Genomic DNA, 16619 nt, shown 5'->3' with positions numbered 1-16619 from the left:
GCGTGTCCGAAGGCAGGTTTTTCTCACTAGAATGTTCTAAATGCAGTATTCAAAACGTGCTATGGACTGGATGTGGGTGTCCCCAAAACTCATATACTGAAAGCTAACCCCCGCTGTGATCGCGGTGCTTGGCGGTCCCTTCGGGAGGTGATTAGCTCATGAGGGTGGAGCCCCAGGAACGGGATCAGGGCCCTTGTAAGAGGCCCCAGAGAGCACCCTTCTTCCCAGAGGGCAGAGTGAGAAGGTGCTGGCCGTGACCCAGAAGGCAGGCCCTCACCGGACACCAAATGCACAGGTGGCTCGCTCGGACTGCAGCTCCCACAGCCGAGAAGGAAATATCCGCTGTTTGTAAGTTCCCTGGTCGAGAGCATTTTGTCACAGCATCCTGCGCTGACGGAGACACAGGCTTTCTGCTTTACCTCCTCTCGGCTCCCGCCAATATGTCAGTTGCTCAAAGACACGCCTCCGGATCATTCTCTAGGATTCCACCCTCCGACCGCTCTCTTTCACGTGCTCCGTTTTTTTCTCCTTCAGAGTATTTACCACACGGCATATTATGGTTTTGTTTCTTTTTTGATGCCCTGTCTCCGTAAGAAGACATAAAAATCCGTGAACGAAGGGGCTCGACTTTGTTCATTGCTCTGTCTCCAGAACATAAAATAGTTCCTGGCGTGTAGGAGGCGCTCAAGGGTGACCAGCAAGAGAATAAAATGGATCACATCCCTTTCCCCCCGTCTTGAGATGGGGAAAAAGGCAGGTTAGAATGCGACCCGAAAGATGTCAGGACATGGGGGAGAAGCAGAAACATGGAAACAGAAAACAAAAGATAAGTCCACAGAGATCAGTAATGACAATAAAAGCAAACAAACAGGCCAGACTCACTGGTTGAAAAATAGAGATCGCCAAATCGGGTTTTAAAACAATCCAGTTATGTGCCGTTTCTGAGAGATACCCCCTAAATCACAGGACATGAGAAGATTGCCAAAAATACAGCAGATCGGTAAGTAGCAAAGACGGTTGGTGTATCTAGAGTGATACCAGACAATTTACAGGGAAAAATCAGTATTACCACACAACCATGTAACATTAAAAGAAACCAAAAACTCACAGTATATTATTTAAGAACCTATACATATGCCATAAATATGTAAAGAAATGATCAACAGACAAGATATTTAGGTTACCCGGAGGTAGGGGTGGGTGGGTGAAGGTTGTGATTTGCGAAGTAGGTAAAAGCTGTTCCAACTCTATTGATTTTTTTTTTTTTTAATTATTCTAGGCTGGATGGTAGGCACGTAAGTATTCAATATAATTTCATCTTTATTTGTTCCATGTTGAAAATAGTTCATAACAATTAGAAACATCCCTTTCGCAAATCTGATTACAAATGACTTCCAATGTAATGGAGCCGTCCAACACAGGGTCCCGTGACGGTGTAGGTCCCAGAGCCCCTTGGGGAGAAAAGCAATGGATGGGCAAGGTTTGGAGCCACCTTCCAGGGAAGGTAAGAGGCTTCTTGATTTAGCGACATACTCTGGTACACAAGTTACTTAAACACAACTGCGTCCTCTGGGAGATGTGTGCGACACTAGAAGAAACACTGAGTACCGGTGCTTGCTGTATGGCGGATGGTCACTGAACAGCCTCAGGGTCTTCCTGGAAATGAGGCAGAGGGAACAGTTGAGGCCGAACGAGAGGGGAATTCCCTGCCACCTGCTTCCCCCACTCTCCAAGGCTCAGCCTTGTGCCTGCACTTGGCCTGTTCTCCAAGGAATCTTTGCGTCACACCCACAGGGCTGTGACCTGACTGTGTCTGGCACATAACGGACCCTCACTCATCATTTGGAGAGGATCTTGTAGGGGATCTTGGAGGGGAAGAGAGACACATCATACCAACACTGCAAATAAACAAATCCGTTTCAGCTCTCTAGTTGGGAAGGGGCAAGATTACACACCAGGGGAACGCTGACTCACGGCTCTCCTCCTCTCAGGTTGTGGTGCAAACGTGTTCTTCCCACCTCACAGATATGTCGTGTCAGGACATCTGCTTATGTCACTCAGATAAGAAACACAGAGCAAAACTGACTGAAAGCTGGCTGGTGTGCACAGGACACCTGTAATATTTTAGACGTTTATAATGACAACGCAAAGAGACCATTCATGTTTTTTCTTATTTCCTCCCTAGCGGTGGGGAGGGTGAGGGCGGGTGAGAGATTTTACTAAAATCCAGCTTGCAGTGCCAATCACTGATTTCTAGGGGTTTTAATTCCTGGGGCAGGGAGCGCTCTCAGGGACAGCCACCCCAGAAGTGAGAAAGATGAGCGGCGCTGGTGGACGAGGAGCCTGCGCGCCCCACGGCCTCCCCGCCCGGCGCGCGCTAGAGCGCGCTCCGCTCGCTCCGCTGGGCCACCCGGGCGGTGCTGCACCCGGCAGCGGCCGCCTTCGCCGGACCCACGCAGATCCGCACCCTGCAGAGGCCAGCGCGCGTCTGACTCCAGCCAGGCGGTGGGTGGCGACCCAGCCCTTGAGGACTCCTGCAGCCTCTCCGCGCGCTGGGACTTCTGGGGGGACAGGAGAGGCCCCGGGGCGCGGATTTCAGCCGTCTGCTTTCTACGTCTCAGCTGCGACACAAAGACCCCGGAGCAACCCCCCGATCCGCCCTCAGGGAAGCGCCTGGAAAGCGATCACTTGGAATCCCCGCAAAAACTGCGAGGGGCGACCAGGCGCCGCCGGCTCGGAGGCGCGGGCAGCCCTCTCCACGAGCTGTGCGGTGCGCTGCCGCGCGCCGGCTGTGCCCCGGGAGCGACGCGGGAAGGGAGAGGTCCGAGGAGCAACAGGTGCAGCCGAAAGCCACTCCCGGAACGAGGGAAGCGGCCAGCAGGGACCAGGGAGCGGTAAGGCGCAGAGGGGTCCCTCCACCTCTGCCGCGGCCCTGGCGGGTCTCTCTTTCAACGGCGCCCGGGGCAGAGGGAACCCCGCGCTCTCGGGACTGTCACCCGCGCCCGGGAAGGTGCGGATCTGGGCTCCTCGCGGGCGGCCCCGCACAAAGACGCTGGCAGGAGGCTCAGCCGCAGGGTGCGTGCCCATCCCGGAGCCTTGGGATCGGAAACGCGCCCTCTGCGCGCTCGGGCTCGGGACCCCGGGCGTCCTCCGGAGTCTTCCTCCTTAGCAGGCACCGTCGCCCGCGCACCTGGGCGCCCGCGCACCATGGAGCTCGCGACCGGGAACCTCAGCGAGGGGAACGCGAGCGGGCCCGAGCCCCCCGCCGCGGAGCCCAGGCCGCTCTTCGGCGTCGGCGTGGAGAACTTCATCACTCTGGTGCTGTTCGGCCTCATCTTCGCGTTCGGGGTGCTGGGCAACAGCCTGGTGATCACCGTGCTGGCGCGCAGCAAGCCGGGCAAGCCGCGCAGCACCACCAACCTGTTCATCCTCAACCTGAGCATAGCCGACCTAGCCTACCTGCTCTTCTGCGTCCCCTTCCAGGCCACGGTGTACGCGCTGCCCACCTGGGTGCTGGGCGCCTTCATCTGCAGGTTCGTCCACTACTTCTTCACTGTCTCCATGCTGGTCAGCATCTTCACCCTGGCCGCGATGTCGGTGGACCGCTATGTGGCCATCGTGCACTCTCGGCGCTCCTCCTCCCTGCGGGTGTCCCGCAACGCGCTGCTGGGCGTGGGCTTCATCTGGGCGCTCTCCATCGCTATGGCCTCGCCCGTGGCCTACCACCACCGCCTCTTCCGCTGGGAAGTCAGCAACCAGACCTTCTGCTGGGAGCAGTGGCCCAACCAGGGCCACAAGAAGGCCTACGTGGTGTGCACGTTTGTCTTCGGCTACCTGCTGCCGCTTCTGCTCATTTGCTTCTGCTATGCTAAGGTGGGCACTCCGGGGGCTGGCAGGAGAAGGGGCAGGGTCGCGGGCGAGGCGGGGCGGGGCTGGGGCCGCGGGGCAGCTCCGGTGTCGCTGCGCCCCTCTAGGAGCCCCCTTGCCCTCACCCGCTCTGGTTTTCTGGGCACCTGGGGTTGAGAACGCTCCCCTCTGCCCTTTGCCCTCCTCGCTGGGGTGGATGGTGTGCGAGGGGGGTGGATGGTGTTTGAGAGGGTGCTTGAGAAAGTCACTTGGCCTCTGGGAACCGCTGGGGAAAGTTTGCAGGTCACTTCCCGGAGGTCCTGCCTCCCCTTGCCCTCCCGCCACCACAGCCCTGGACCCTGAGTTTGTCCCTTGAGGGACCCACTCTCTGCAGAGGGATGTCCCTCAGTTTTAGCCACTCACACCCAGACCCGGGCGATCCAATCCGCGGGACCGGCGCGATCCGATCCCTGCGACCCGCGGCAGAGCCTCAGGAGCAAGGGAGGTGAGCGCCGCCCGGTGCCCGCTCCCCTGCGCTCGCCTCCGGATGCTCAGGTACTCAGGGGTCTCCCAGGTCCCTTTCCCGGGCTGCAAAGCTGCTCTCCTGGCAACATCGTTTAAAACTGTATTTTGCTGGAGGCTTAAGCTTGATAAACCCCAGTGCTAAAAGGCTATTTCTTCACAATATCTTGACCTTTGTCTCCGGAGAACTTTGGGTGGATGGGTTTCAGTTCTGTTCAGAAGGGTCGTGTAGACAACATGAAGTGATTCAGGTCTAAATCCCTAACTCCCCTCAGGAGTCCCCTTATTGATGCCTCGGGTCCAGCTCCCTCTCCATCCTTACGAGGAAAATTGCTCCCACCCTCCCTTCACATAGCTTGGCAGAGCTCAGCAAACTTACATCACTTAATAACACTGGGTTTTGAAGATGATCATACTGATCAGTCTTCAACTTTCTGGATACACTTGTTTGTGCTTGAGTAAGAATATACGTTTAATCACGTGATAGCAATTCCTGGGGGTAAAACCCAGCTCCCCAACATAGTCTGGGAGTATCATCACCATGAGGACAACACCCTAGTCAACTTTTGAATTTCCCAGGGTTTTATTTTCATCTTTCCCTGCCTCTCTTTCTGTCCCTGATAAGGCAGTGACTCTAGGGCCATGAGTAAGGAGATCACAGGGGACAATAACTTACTAACATTCAATTCATAAAATATTTTTCTCAGCAAGCGTGTTCACTCTAAGCTCCCTGGTTTCTGTTTTCCTCTGCCCCATATCATCTATGTAGAGTTATGTCTGTTTGAATGCTAAGAGTTTTGGATATTTGAAAGAACAGCCAGCATCAAAGGGTTATGTATAAAGAAACACGGAGGAGATAGGGCAAGAAGGGGCATTTGGGAGATAGCTGTGGCTTAGCTCTTTGTGGAACTGGCTGGTGTATTCACTTAACGTTCTCCAAATGCCAAAGAAAAAGAAAAAAAAATGTGGTTCTACTAGTGCAGTGCTCCACCTGAGCAACTGTCTCACTCAGTCTGCACAAGCCTGACAGGGGGAGCATCCGGGAAAGGGTTTGGGAGGAGCAAAGCAACCGACCCCGTTATGAAGCTGATAGATGGTTCAGAGGGTTGTAAGGCGGTTTCCAGTTGCTGAGGGAGGACCTTGGGGGCACAAAGTTCAGGGCCAGAAGTGTTCTTAGAATATCTGGTGGTGAATTCATAATCCCTGAGGCAGAGCCGAAGCGCACCTTCTTTCACTTCCCCAGAGTTTCCGGATCTTCTTGATGGAAATGACGGGGCAAACTTTTAGGAAAAATTAGGCTACATTTCCGTCATCTGAGAAGTTATGAAAGTCACACATAAGGCAAAGTTTCAAAATAGTTTAAAAAATTTCAACAAATACATGCTCATTGGGGTCCTTTTTAGATGGAAGTAGTTTGCTGGTTTTTTTGTTTGTTTGTTTGTTTGTTTGTTTATTTGACAGACAGAGATCACAAGTAGGCAGAGAGAGAGGAGGAAACAGGCTACCTGCCGAGCAGAGAGCCCGATGTGGGGCTCTATCCCAGGACTCTGGGATTATGACCCGAGCAGAAGGCAGAGGCTCAACCCACTGAGCCACCCAGGCGCCCCGGAAGTAGTTTGCTGTTAAGCATAACTGGAAATTTCTTTTAAATTCAAGATAATATTTGCAGATTCACTCCAGGGCTTGAAGAAGAGCTTACATGTCGCTTTCTAGCCGCTTCTCTCTGCCTCCATCCTCAAGGAACGCTGTCCGGTTACCAATTCTTCTTCCTGAATGTTAGGTTTGGGACTAGCTGTTTCTCCGGGGCCCAGGACTGATGACCACCACGAAAGTCACAACCGGCTGAAGAGTCACCTGAGATTGCATCCCCCCCCCTTTTTTTTTAACTCGGCAAGGAAATTGCATTCTAGCGTTGCCTTCTACTCCCCAAACCTTATGACTTTGTATAGAACAGTTTGTGCCTGATGGTCCCTGAGAAACACACAGAATGCCCAGGCTGGCATGTGCTTGTGGCACTCCCTTTTGCGCAGGCAGACCCTCCTCCTCCTCCCTTGGAGGGCACTCTAGTTCAGGACATCTACCATCTGACACAGGGTCAGACACTCTTCACATGCCTACCTGCCAAGTTTTCTTACATCCCCAGAGATATCTGGTGCCCAAGGTGACCTTGGCTCAGGTTTGAATGTATGCCCCCTACACACACTGCTAAGCGTACAGAACCACAGAGTGTTACCATCATGACATCATCATCCTTTAAAGAAATGCAATTACAACCTATCATGCTACCTTTGATGACAAGATCTCATCAAATGTGTATATCAATATATGTACTATAACCTATCAATGTGTGCTCATAGTACGGGCTATTGAAGGGAAACTGTGAAGAAAACTGTTAGGGTATTTTCTCCATTGGCCACTCAACGACATTCCACAGACGGCTTGAACCACTGAGATGGATGCAATGAATTCGTTGGAGGAGGGAACAGGCCCTCAGGCAGCTTGATGAAGCAGATGACATTTCACTTTTCTGTTTGGCCACCCCTCTGGGTGTCCCTTTCTGGTTTGGATTTGTTGCCTGTCCCCTGTTCTCTCTTCTTGCCTCTCATCCTTAATGACCAGTATCTTCCTGTGGTCTCTTGCTGGGAAGGCTGCCAACAAGGAAACTCACTAGGCACATCCTCTCCAGATAAGATCCTGCCAAAGCTCGTACATTCAGTCCCTGGAGCCCCAGTTTCTGTTGGCAGAACAGTTACATAATCTATGGTCGACGTATTGAAAGTGATCCTAAATGTTACTGAACCGAGTGAAAGGCTCGTCTTGTTGGAGGTGATGCTCAGCCGCTGCAGGACGTGAGAAGTGACTCAGCAGGGCTGAGGATTCGGAGTCAGAAGTTCACAGCGATGTCTGCTTAACTGGCTTAGCGCTCACGACGTTGGTAGATAAATCCTGTAGCTTCTTAATTAGGGCGTCACTGATCACTCTAGAAATCCCGTGTCTAGCTGAATGCAGCAGACTTCGGCAGTAAGTCCAAATTGATCGCACTATTTTCATGCCGAGGTGCTGGAGAGAAGCAAGAAAGGGTCTGGAACGTGGTTTCTAGTTCTCTCCGAGCCTCACTTGGCAAACTACGGACGACCCAAAGCCCTCAGTCATCCACAGGTTAGTTTTTCCTTAGATGTTCACTCAGACGGTATATAAAAATGAACCCCAGTATGAGTCTGCAAGGTTGACTTTGTTGTGTAAGACCGAGCTTATGTTGTAAATTCCTATATATAACTCGAGGGTTTCACATCATTTCTCCTGAGTATGACACTGGCAAGAAAAGGCAAACATAGTTTCCCTGATGAACGAAGCCGGCATCTCTCAGGAGATCCTCGGACAGGGAGGTTAACTGTGAAACTTTGCTAAACCCTCTACAAATCCCCGGAGAGGCTGAGTCCCCCACATGTGAGCTGTCTAAATGCACGGCTTGGTGGGTAGAATTAGAATAAAGAACCCAAGGGAAGCAGGTGGGTGGGAATTTGCTGTAAGGAGCCACGACAGGAAAACAGAAGGAATCAGTGGAAGCAAACGTCGGCCACACGGGAAACTCTCAGATTACGTCATCTTGCTTTGCTCACTGCCGGCTTTCCCCACTGGATGGTGTACTGGAGGGAGATCTCTGGTCTTTCCGCATATCTGAGATTTGGCACCGCTCTGGACATACAGCAGGGACCCGGTGATTGTTGAGACGTAGAATATTGAGGAAACCGAGGTGGGAGATAGACCAGTGAGGACGCGTATATAGGAGCAGTTTGGCACTCTGTGGACAAAACCCCAGAGCCACATGAGCCCAGAATTTCTCTGTAAACAGAAGCTGTACCCACAGACTGTCCCTGGATCCTCCTGAATCTTAGAGAAACGGTGGCAGGTGGCAGGTGGCACTCATTGTTACTTTGGCACCTTATGTGCCTTTCGATTCAAGTGGTTTTATAAGATTTTATAAGCAATGTGATCACTAGGTCAGAATGTCAAGAATTGTCAATGCAAAACAGACAAGGAACTGTGGGCACGAGGCCAATGATTTTATTAGTCTGTGTTTTCCAGGTCCTGAATCACTTGCATAAAAAGTTGAAGAACATGTCAAAGAAGTCAGAAGCATCAAAGAAAAAGGTAACTATGTATTCTATATGTCACATTTCAGAGCTCAGTTCATTTTCATTCCTAATTATCCTTACACCCACCCCTGCCTGTGACACTTAGGTTCCTTGGTACAGACGTTTGAAAGGAACCTCCGACCCTGAGGCACAGGGTAGGGATGGAAAGTCAGCCGGGGAGGGCATCTCAGGGGACCAGATGCTACATGCAAACTTAGAGGGAGGTTTGGAGAGGTGAGGAAACAGGTAGTTTCTTTGGATTCTCTTTAGGAGGTGTGTTCTGGGTTGATTGGGACAGAGGGTAGAGTTGCTGACATCCATAATTTGCCCCAAACCATTTTATTGTGCATTTGCCATCAGTGACGTGATTCCGGGAGGCTCTGGCTTACTGTCTTTTCAGAGAATGTTCCTTTAATCTCTTTCCTAAGACCCAAGTTCAGACGCGTTGCCCTCTCTTCCTTCTGGATTGACGCTGACACTCGTCCTCAGGGGAGATGGGCGAGGGGCCCCAGGGGGACCTCTACCCACTTTTGGCTTTCTCATCCTCTGAATCCTGATGTAAATAAGCTTCTCCTGAGTCATAGTAAAGCATCCAACATCCTGGTATTTATTACAGCTCCCATTCTGAGAGAAAACTACGTCACAAGTCAGGATTAATCTAACACTTACACAATATCTGTAGAATCTCTGATGTTACAAAGCAGAAGGAGAGTACCGGACAGGATGCCTAGGGAGGAGGTTATCGCCAGGCATTTTACCCACAAGTATTAGTCATAACATAGCAAAGCACCTTGTTTGTCCTCCTAAATATGGGTGATGATCAAGGGTGCATAATTGGCAGAAATAATAGTTTAATCGTATTTATTTTTAAGAATTCTACTTAGAGCATCGTTCTTCCTGACTTGCCTTGTTTACAATATGGTAGCAAACATGCGGCTCTCAGACTCGGTGAGAAGCAGTGGTAGGAACTGGACGAGAAGGCGGCCATGTAGCCCGCCTTCCAGATACGGTCACGGAGTGTGGCTGACCACCGGGGAACAGAGACCACAGCCTGAACCAGCGGACTCCCTTGCCTCTTTCATCCACTGATCCGCCCTTACATCTCCACGGTCACGTAGGTTTTATTTGACGTGATTGACAGAGGGTCCTCTTGCGCGAATGGAGTCAGGGCTAAAGCGGGTCCTTTCCTTCTGTCTTCAGGGGTGTTGTTGTGCTGCACTATTTCCGTGGCTTTAGTCTGCCTTTTAGTTTGTCCTCTGAGCCATGTGTCTCCAAGAAAATGATTCATTACAAACAATTAAGAATTGTTTGTCGTTTCCCCTGGGATAGTTATTTATAGAGCCCCTGGTCTCTGGGGGATGGGGCTGACCCACGGGACTGGGAGGGGGTGGGGTCCTCTGCGGCAGCCCTGCAGGGGCTCGGCCGAGCTGGGCTCAGGGGAGGCCAGGGAGCCCCTGTGGGAGGACCTGGCCCGCCGAACTCCCGCCAAGTGATGCCACTGGGTCATGCCGTGGATTTATTAGTGTGGCAATCAGACCCTTCCTGCGCACTGGCTGCCCCTTCTGTGTGGCTGTGGCTACTGTCGGTCCCTGTATTTGGGAAGTGTTGCGGGGAAATGGTGGAAATCCCCGCGAAGAACCAGGCGATGGAAAGCACGAAAATAGATGGTGTAGGAAATAATTAGAAAAGCTTGTGCATTCCAGAGAAAATCTCTACGGATTAGTGGAACAGTTTCTGTGTTCAGTTTTGTAGATACGTGTGTGTATGGGGATGTATGTACATATGCGTGTGTATATGCTTGTGTGTGTTGTAGGTTAGATACGTGTGTATATGTGTTGTGTGTATTTTCTGTGTACATAAAATGTGTCTATGTACATGTAAATATGTGAGTATATGTGCATGCGTCCATCACACATGGATGTAGTATGTATTATAGATCACATGTAAGTGCACATGTGCGTACACGTGTACAGATGTGTACAGAAAATAACTGTTATGTATGTGTATGTACATACACACACGCGTACATATATACACACACACACCTTTATTTTATGTTTACATATATGCGTGCCTATCATATGCACATGCGTAAATATAATTCTTATCGTAGGAGGTTTAGTGTCTGGAGGTGGGAAGGAGACTTTCTCATCCCTTCTCAGAGCCTCTGACCCTTAACAGCCCCTGAACAGATGTCAGATCTCTTTGATCCTTTTAATTGCCTCCTTGTTTGTAGAGAACAAATAAGGTGTGGGGCTGGCGGTGGTGCGTGTGCCCGAGTCTGAGCAGGAGGTCGCGGGGCGGTGCAGGGACAGGTAGGAAGAGGGCAAAGGGCGGGGAGGTGGAGGAGGAGTGGGGAGGCCCGCGAGAGACGCCTGGAGACGGGTGTTCCCGCGGGTCTTAGCGCAGGGGCCTGCCCGAGACAGGCGCTCCGAGCTCCCTCAGCTCGGTTTACTGGTTTGCAGACCTGCTTCTGGGGGTGGTTAGAGCCCCCGTCCCCCCGCTGCCTCTGTCCTGGCAAGGGCTCCGCGTGCAGCGGTCGGTCGTGGGGGCAGAGCGAGGCCTTCCGACGAGCTCGCTGGACGGTGTTCCGCAGGTCTGGGGAGACCCCACCGTAGAGGCAGCCGTGCAGGGCCCGCGGCCGGTGGAAGGCTCCGCCAAGTGAGGCCGAGTGGACGCGGAGGCAGGGCTCTCAGGGCCGCTCCGGGAGGCCGCAGGCTGGCCGGGCCCTGCGGACGGGCGGCTCTCAGGGGACACGAGAGGCTCCTGGACGCCTGTCGCGGGGCGTCTTTCAGCACCTGCCCCCACCCCCGAAGTAGCTCGGCAAGCTTTGGTGATCGCTTATCCATTTAGGAAATGTTTTCATCGTTCTCTCCTCTCGGCCACTGCTTTCCTCCCAGCTAAGCTCACTAGACACATCGTGAGTAAGATTCTCTGAAGAAAGAACAAATGTCTCAGACGACTTTGAAGAGGAGGTTCTCACAGGAGGAAAAGGGAGTAATATTTTTTAGATACTGTTGGTAGAAAGAGCAAAAAAAAAAAAAAAAAAAAGCAGGAAACAAAAAACCAAAACCAAACTAAAAACAAAAAAACAAGGTTATGAAGGGCCCAGTCTCAAGGATAACAAGTTAGTGTAGAGTCTTTTGTGTATAACTTTAAGGGGTGCCTTTTTCTGTATCAAAAGTTAGTGTTGGGATTCGATCTCTCCTGGAGAAACGAGGAAGTCGCAGAGGCTCTGGGTAGAACCCCATCTCTGATGAAGGCAGCGATACTCTAAGAAACGAAATCACGTGAGAAATTAAAAACAACCCGCCTCGTTCTCCACAGAGGGGACTTCTCCCGCAACACGCAGACGTTTCAAGTAGAAAGAGAACAAGGAGCTTCCCCCAGTCCTTCTGAGGAAAAAGCAAGGTTCAGCCTCAGGGGCCGTCAGGCTGAGGAAACGGGGTTGCCTTTCCCCTGAGATGGGGAAGATAATCGGCTTCTGTGGAATTCACAGCGGTTCTGCAAACACCACTGAGCATTTAGGAAAGGTGGGTTCCCGGTCAATTCCTCCCGGGGCAGTGCCTGGTGACCTTACCAACCGCCCCGCACCACGCGTGGGCACCCAGAGGCCCGAGTTTTAACAAGCAGTGTCCAGGGTGATGATGGGCCTGCGCGTCTCGGGTCTGGAATTGTCTGGTTCGTTATTCCGACCAGAGCTGCTGCTGTTGCCCGGGTTCAGAGGCGGACGCCACGGCTAGTGACGGAGGCCGCCGTCCTGCCGCGTGGGCCCTTTCCAGCAGCCACGTCCCCTCAGCCGGGCTGCGGTCTGCGGGCGCCTGCACGAGGGAGACAGAAGAAGACAAGCTCCTGTCTCCGATGACACCTGGACGCATTAGCCCGACTGTCACCGGGGCTGCCTGGAGTCGGCCCAGGGCCACGGGACAGGGAGCCAGCCCACGTGCGGGGCGCCGTGTGGATGCCGGCTGAGAGGACGTCAGCTCTGGGGGCGGAGACGCTCCGCGGGCGGGGAGAACAGGGGACATCCGTGGGGGTGCGTGCCTGAGAGCAGTCAGTGTGGACGAGCGCTCTCTCCTTCTGGGAACAACCTTCAACAGCGGGTAGAGTCTATGTTCGCGCCCAGTAAGTCTTCTTCCCGGATCCTATTGTAAATTGTGATCGTCTCAGACTCAGTGCTGTGGGGAGGCCAAGAGAAGAGCCTTGTTCACGGTTCTGAGAAGATGACGGAATCACTGGACTTAAAAGGTGACTGTGGAAAGGGCCGCAAACGCACATGCACAGAAAATACGCCCTATCCACGCACATTACCTCTGTCCTACCGACCGTGACACGCTACGATCTTATCAATAAGCCGCCAGGTCTGCTTCCGTCCTGAGCTTGGCCCCTGGTAGAAACGTCCTGAATGGAGCAACGGAACAGGACACGCAACGGGTGTTCATTTGGTGAAGGAGAGAGATGTCCTCGTTGTCTTAGAAAGAGAAGACGATGTGTTCTGCTCTATTTATAGGTATAATTATGTCTCGATTGTTTTTGATTAAATCATCTGGGAATGGAATCTCTCATCCGCTAATGGATACGTGCACTGATAGCCGAGGATCTGCTGATGTATGGGAACAAATTTCTTGTTTGCTTCTTGTGTCCTGCCGTAGAGCGGCTTTAATACGTAATCCTGCTGTCCTCGGCAAACCTGTCGTCGGGTTTCACCCGAGTTGTTTCAAGTGTTCGAACGGACGAGGCACAGGGAGAACCCTTTCCTTGGGGCAGAATGTCGAGGCCCAGGGAGGTTACGTCCTTTCCCTAAGGAAGCACAGCCGGATTACGGCCGGCGGGAGCACCGGGCTGCGTCCTTGAGAGGATGAGCAGTCCTGCCCCTCCTGATGCGCCTGCCCTGAAATCCCACCCTCCTCCAGCATCTCTGCCTCCACCTGGTCACAGGGGGCCTGTCCTCCAGCCCGTGTCTCTAAGGGACGTGTGCTGCCTGTGGGTTTGCTGCCGGCATGGGTCCTGTGGGCGTGGGCGGCTCGCTGCTGCCCTCCTCGGGGGTCTGGCCTCTATGGTGGGGCGGTGGAGGGGCCGCAGGGCCGGCGCGAGGCAGCAGGTTCATCTGCGCTGTGACAGGGATGTCCTAGGTTGGAGCCGCCTCCTGTGTCCTGCCCTTGCTGCACGTGAGCACGTGAGAACGAGCGTCCCCGCACTCTTAAACCTTCCTTCTGTCTCCGCCTGTCCTCCCAACGCTCCTTCCCCTTATCCGTCCGTTCTGGCTGGTCGCCTTTCTCTCTGGGCACAAGGGGAGGCTCTGGCGGGGAGGCCAGCGAGAGGTGCGTCCTTACCCTCGCCTGTCTGGGGTCGGTGCTGGTGACCGGTGCTCCCGACGCCCATGTTTCCAATCCACGCATTCAAGCAACAGGGGCTCAGGCTGAAAGAGAAGATTCTAACCGCCAAGCAAGGGGCTGAGAGCCTGAGTCTCTCATGTCCTCCAGATCCCCTTCCCTGCTGGTGGTGACCTGGGGGCTGAAGCACCCAAACGCGGGGGGTCGGGGACACATCCGTGCACGGTTCCTTAAAGGCCAGGCGACCACTGTCTTCTGAGGCTTGGATTATCTGCTCACGCGCCCTGATGCCCTGCCTTCCCAGCAGCCGGGCGGGGGTTGGCGGCGGTGGTGGCACGGAGAGGGAGCTGGGGTTGATGGGGACGAGGCAGGTGGCAGGCAATTCTCTCCCTGTCTGTGTAGAACGAGGGTTTGGGATCACGTGACTGGGCTTCCCACTCTCACCTGGCATTGGGCTCTGGAACACCAAGCACCTGTCTTGACCGTTCTAAATCTCAGTGTTCTTATCCCAGACCCGTGATCCCGATGGGGTCTGCTTCCTGCACACGTCCAACGGTCAGGCAATGACATTCCCAGTAGCCCGTGACTCTCCTGGTGCCCTTGTGACCATTAGCAGGCAGGGCCCTGCTTGGATCCCGAGCCACCCTGTTGCAGGAGGGGCAAACTTTTAAGGAAGGAGCCAGATGATTGTGTTGTATTTTAGTTTAAGAAATATTAAGAGATCCCATTTTCATTGGAAGCCGTAGATAGAGGGTTTCCAACCAATCACAGCATTACTATGTCGTTGTTGCCTTTCAAACATGTACCGAATGGACTGCCGTGAAAGACAGGAAAGGTGATCCTGAGGCTCAACCCAGCCCACTGAGGAGGTCAAGGGCACACACACAGCAGGCAGCAGATGGGAAGCTGGAGGCTCTCTTGTGTCGAGGTCCGTTAATCGGGTGCGGTTTTCTTCCATCCCCTGCTTGGCCCAAATCTCAAAGGAAACGCGTGGGTCCCGCCTCTGCTTCCGGCTGTTTTCCAGTTTAGGGGCAGCAAGGGAAGGGTTATATGCCAAAAAACGGGGCTAGTTGACCCCCAGACAGAAACTAAGATGTGTCTCTGGAAGGCATCGGTATGCTGGGGATTTTCACTCGACAGTGTGTGCCCTGCTCAGAGCTTTGTTGGTCTAAAAGTCACAGTGTTTAATCTCTGCACAGTTAGAGTCCCACGACCCAGCATACCCTCCCCGCAATCCACACGCGTCTCACATATGTGACAAGGTCATTCCCGCAGAGGTCCTGGACGAGTCCTGAACAAAACCGTGGTGCGAAGTCAGGGCCAGCACGGAAAGCTCCGGGTCCGGCCCCAGGGCAGTGCACAGAAAGTGGTCTTCGAGCGCGTCGGGAGCTCTGGGTCCTTCTCCTGCGGTACCTGACGCACGTGCTTTGTCTCCCTCTCCCTCTAGACCGCGCAGACCGTTCTGGTGGTGGTCGTGGTTTTCGGGATATCCTGGCTGCCGCACCACGTCATCAATCTCTGGGCCGAGTTTGGGGTTTTCCTGCTGACCCCCGCCTCCTTCCTCTTCAGAATCGCCGCCCACTGCCTGGCCTACAGCAATTCCTCCGTGAACCCCATCATATACGCCTTCCTGTCTGAGAATTTCAGGAAGGCCTACAAGCAGGTGTTCAAGTGCCACGTTCGCAGCACCTCGCCTCTTAATGACGGTAAAGAGAACAGGAGTCGGGTAGACACCCCGCCGTCCACCAACTGCACTCACGTGTGAGAAGGGCGCTAGCGCACGCTCGTGGGCTTTCCGTGCATGTCACCATATGACGACGGGCGAGCAAGGGGGCAACTTCCCATGCTCCCAACGATCCTTTCATTTTAATGTGATTCCACTTGGTTTAAAAAAAAAGTGCTTTGGCCCATTTAGGAAATCTCTAGGTCTGGTGAAGATTACTTCTAAATTTTATTTCAAAAACAAAAGAAAATGCCAACTAGTTTTATGTCTCTACAGAAATGAAAGTTCAACAGAGTTCCCTAGATCCATTCAAGTCTTCACAGGATAAAGGATCAGGACCGATAAATACGGTCGGGAATACAGGCGATCTGCATTTGGAACCAAATTTATTTAGAAGAAAACATGTATGTGTTTATTCTTCAATTTTAAGAAAAGAAGTAATGTTCTAAGCTGTGTGTTTTAAGAAATGATCACGGACACATAATGGAAGCTTTACCTGAATTTAATTTTTGTGGCCGTTTGCCCAGAGACAACACGTCTCTTCAATGGAAGCAAGGCTTTTCCGAGTTCCTTTGCTCAGGCTGTGTTTATTCCCACCTTTAAACAGGGAACAGGGTTTCTGGGGCCCAGCTGCACCTGCGTGTGATCATGAGGTCCGTTAACGATCCCTGGAGGCCAGCAGGGCAGTGCCCTGCGACGCGGGCTGCCAGCTGCGGGCACCGTCCTTAAAACTATCCTGTGATGTACACTTTGTAGAGTTAACAAAAAAAAAAAAAAAAAGAAAGAAAGAGAGAAAGAAAAAGAAAAAGAAACATCAGGGAAAATGCCAAATGCAAGTATTCTAAGAGTGGAAGCTTCGGGTGAGATTTGAAAAGGAAACTGGTCACTGCAGTTTCATAAATCTTCTTGCCAGGGTAGTCGTTATGCCTTGAATGGAACTGAACCAAAGAGAGTTAAAGACTAAGTCGGCGAGGACGCGGTGCAGGTAGTTTCTCCGGGGCCGGAGAGAAGTCAGGATTCAGTGAGCCGCGTGCAGCAGGGGCACGCCACGCCCGGAGA

At 52.8% G+C, this 16619-nt stretch overlaps 1 protein-coding gene across 1 annotated transcript; it reads left to right on the top strand.

Annotated features, from left to right (window-relative positions):
• Positions 1–3207: 3207 nt before the first annotated feature.
• Positions 3208–15602, top strand: GALR1 (galanin receptor 1; the record flags this gene model as incomplete). The annotated part of the gene is made up of 3 exons (XM_080821822.1): positions 3208–3873; positions 8455–8520; positions 15285–15602. The coding sequence occupies 3 exons, from the start codon at positions 3208–3210 to the stop codon at positions 15600–15602; spliced, it is 1050 nt and encodes a 349-aa protein (XP_080677948.1).
• Between the last annotated feature and the right edge of the window lie 1017 nt (positions 15603–16619).

Source organism: Martes martes (genome assembly GCF_963455335.1).
Source record: "Martes martes genome assembly, chromosome: 13".
Classification (NCBI taxonomy): domain Eukaryota; kingdom Metazoa; phylum Chordata; class Mammalia; order Carnivora; family Mustelidae; genus Martes; species Martes martes.
Note: the sequence above shows the minus strand (reverse complement) of the source record. Positions and strands in the feature narration are given on the sequence as shown.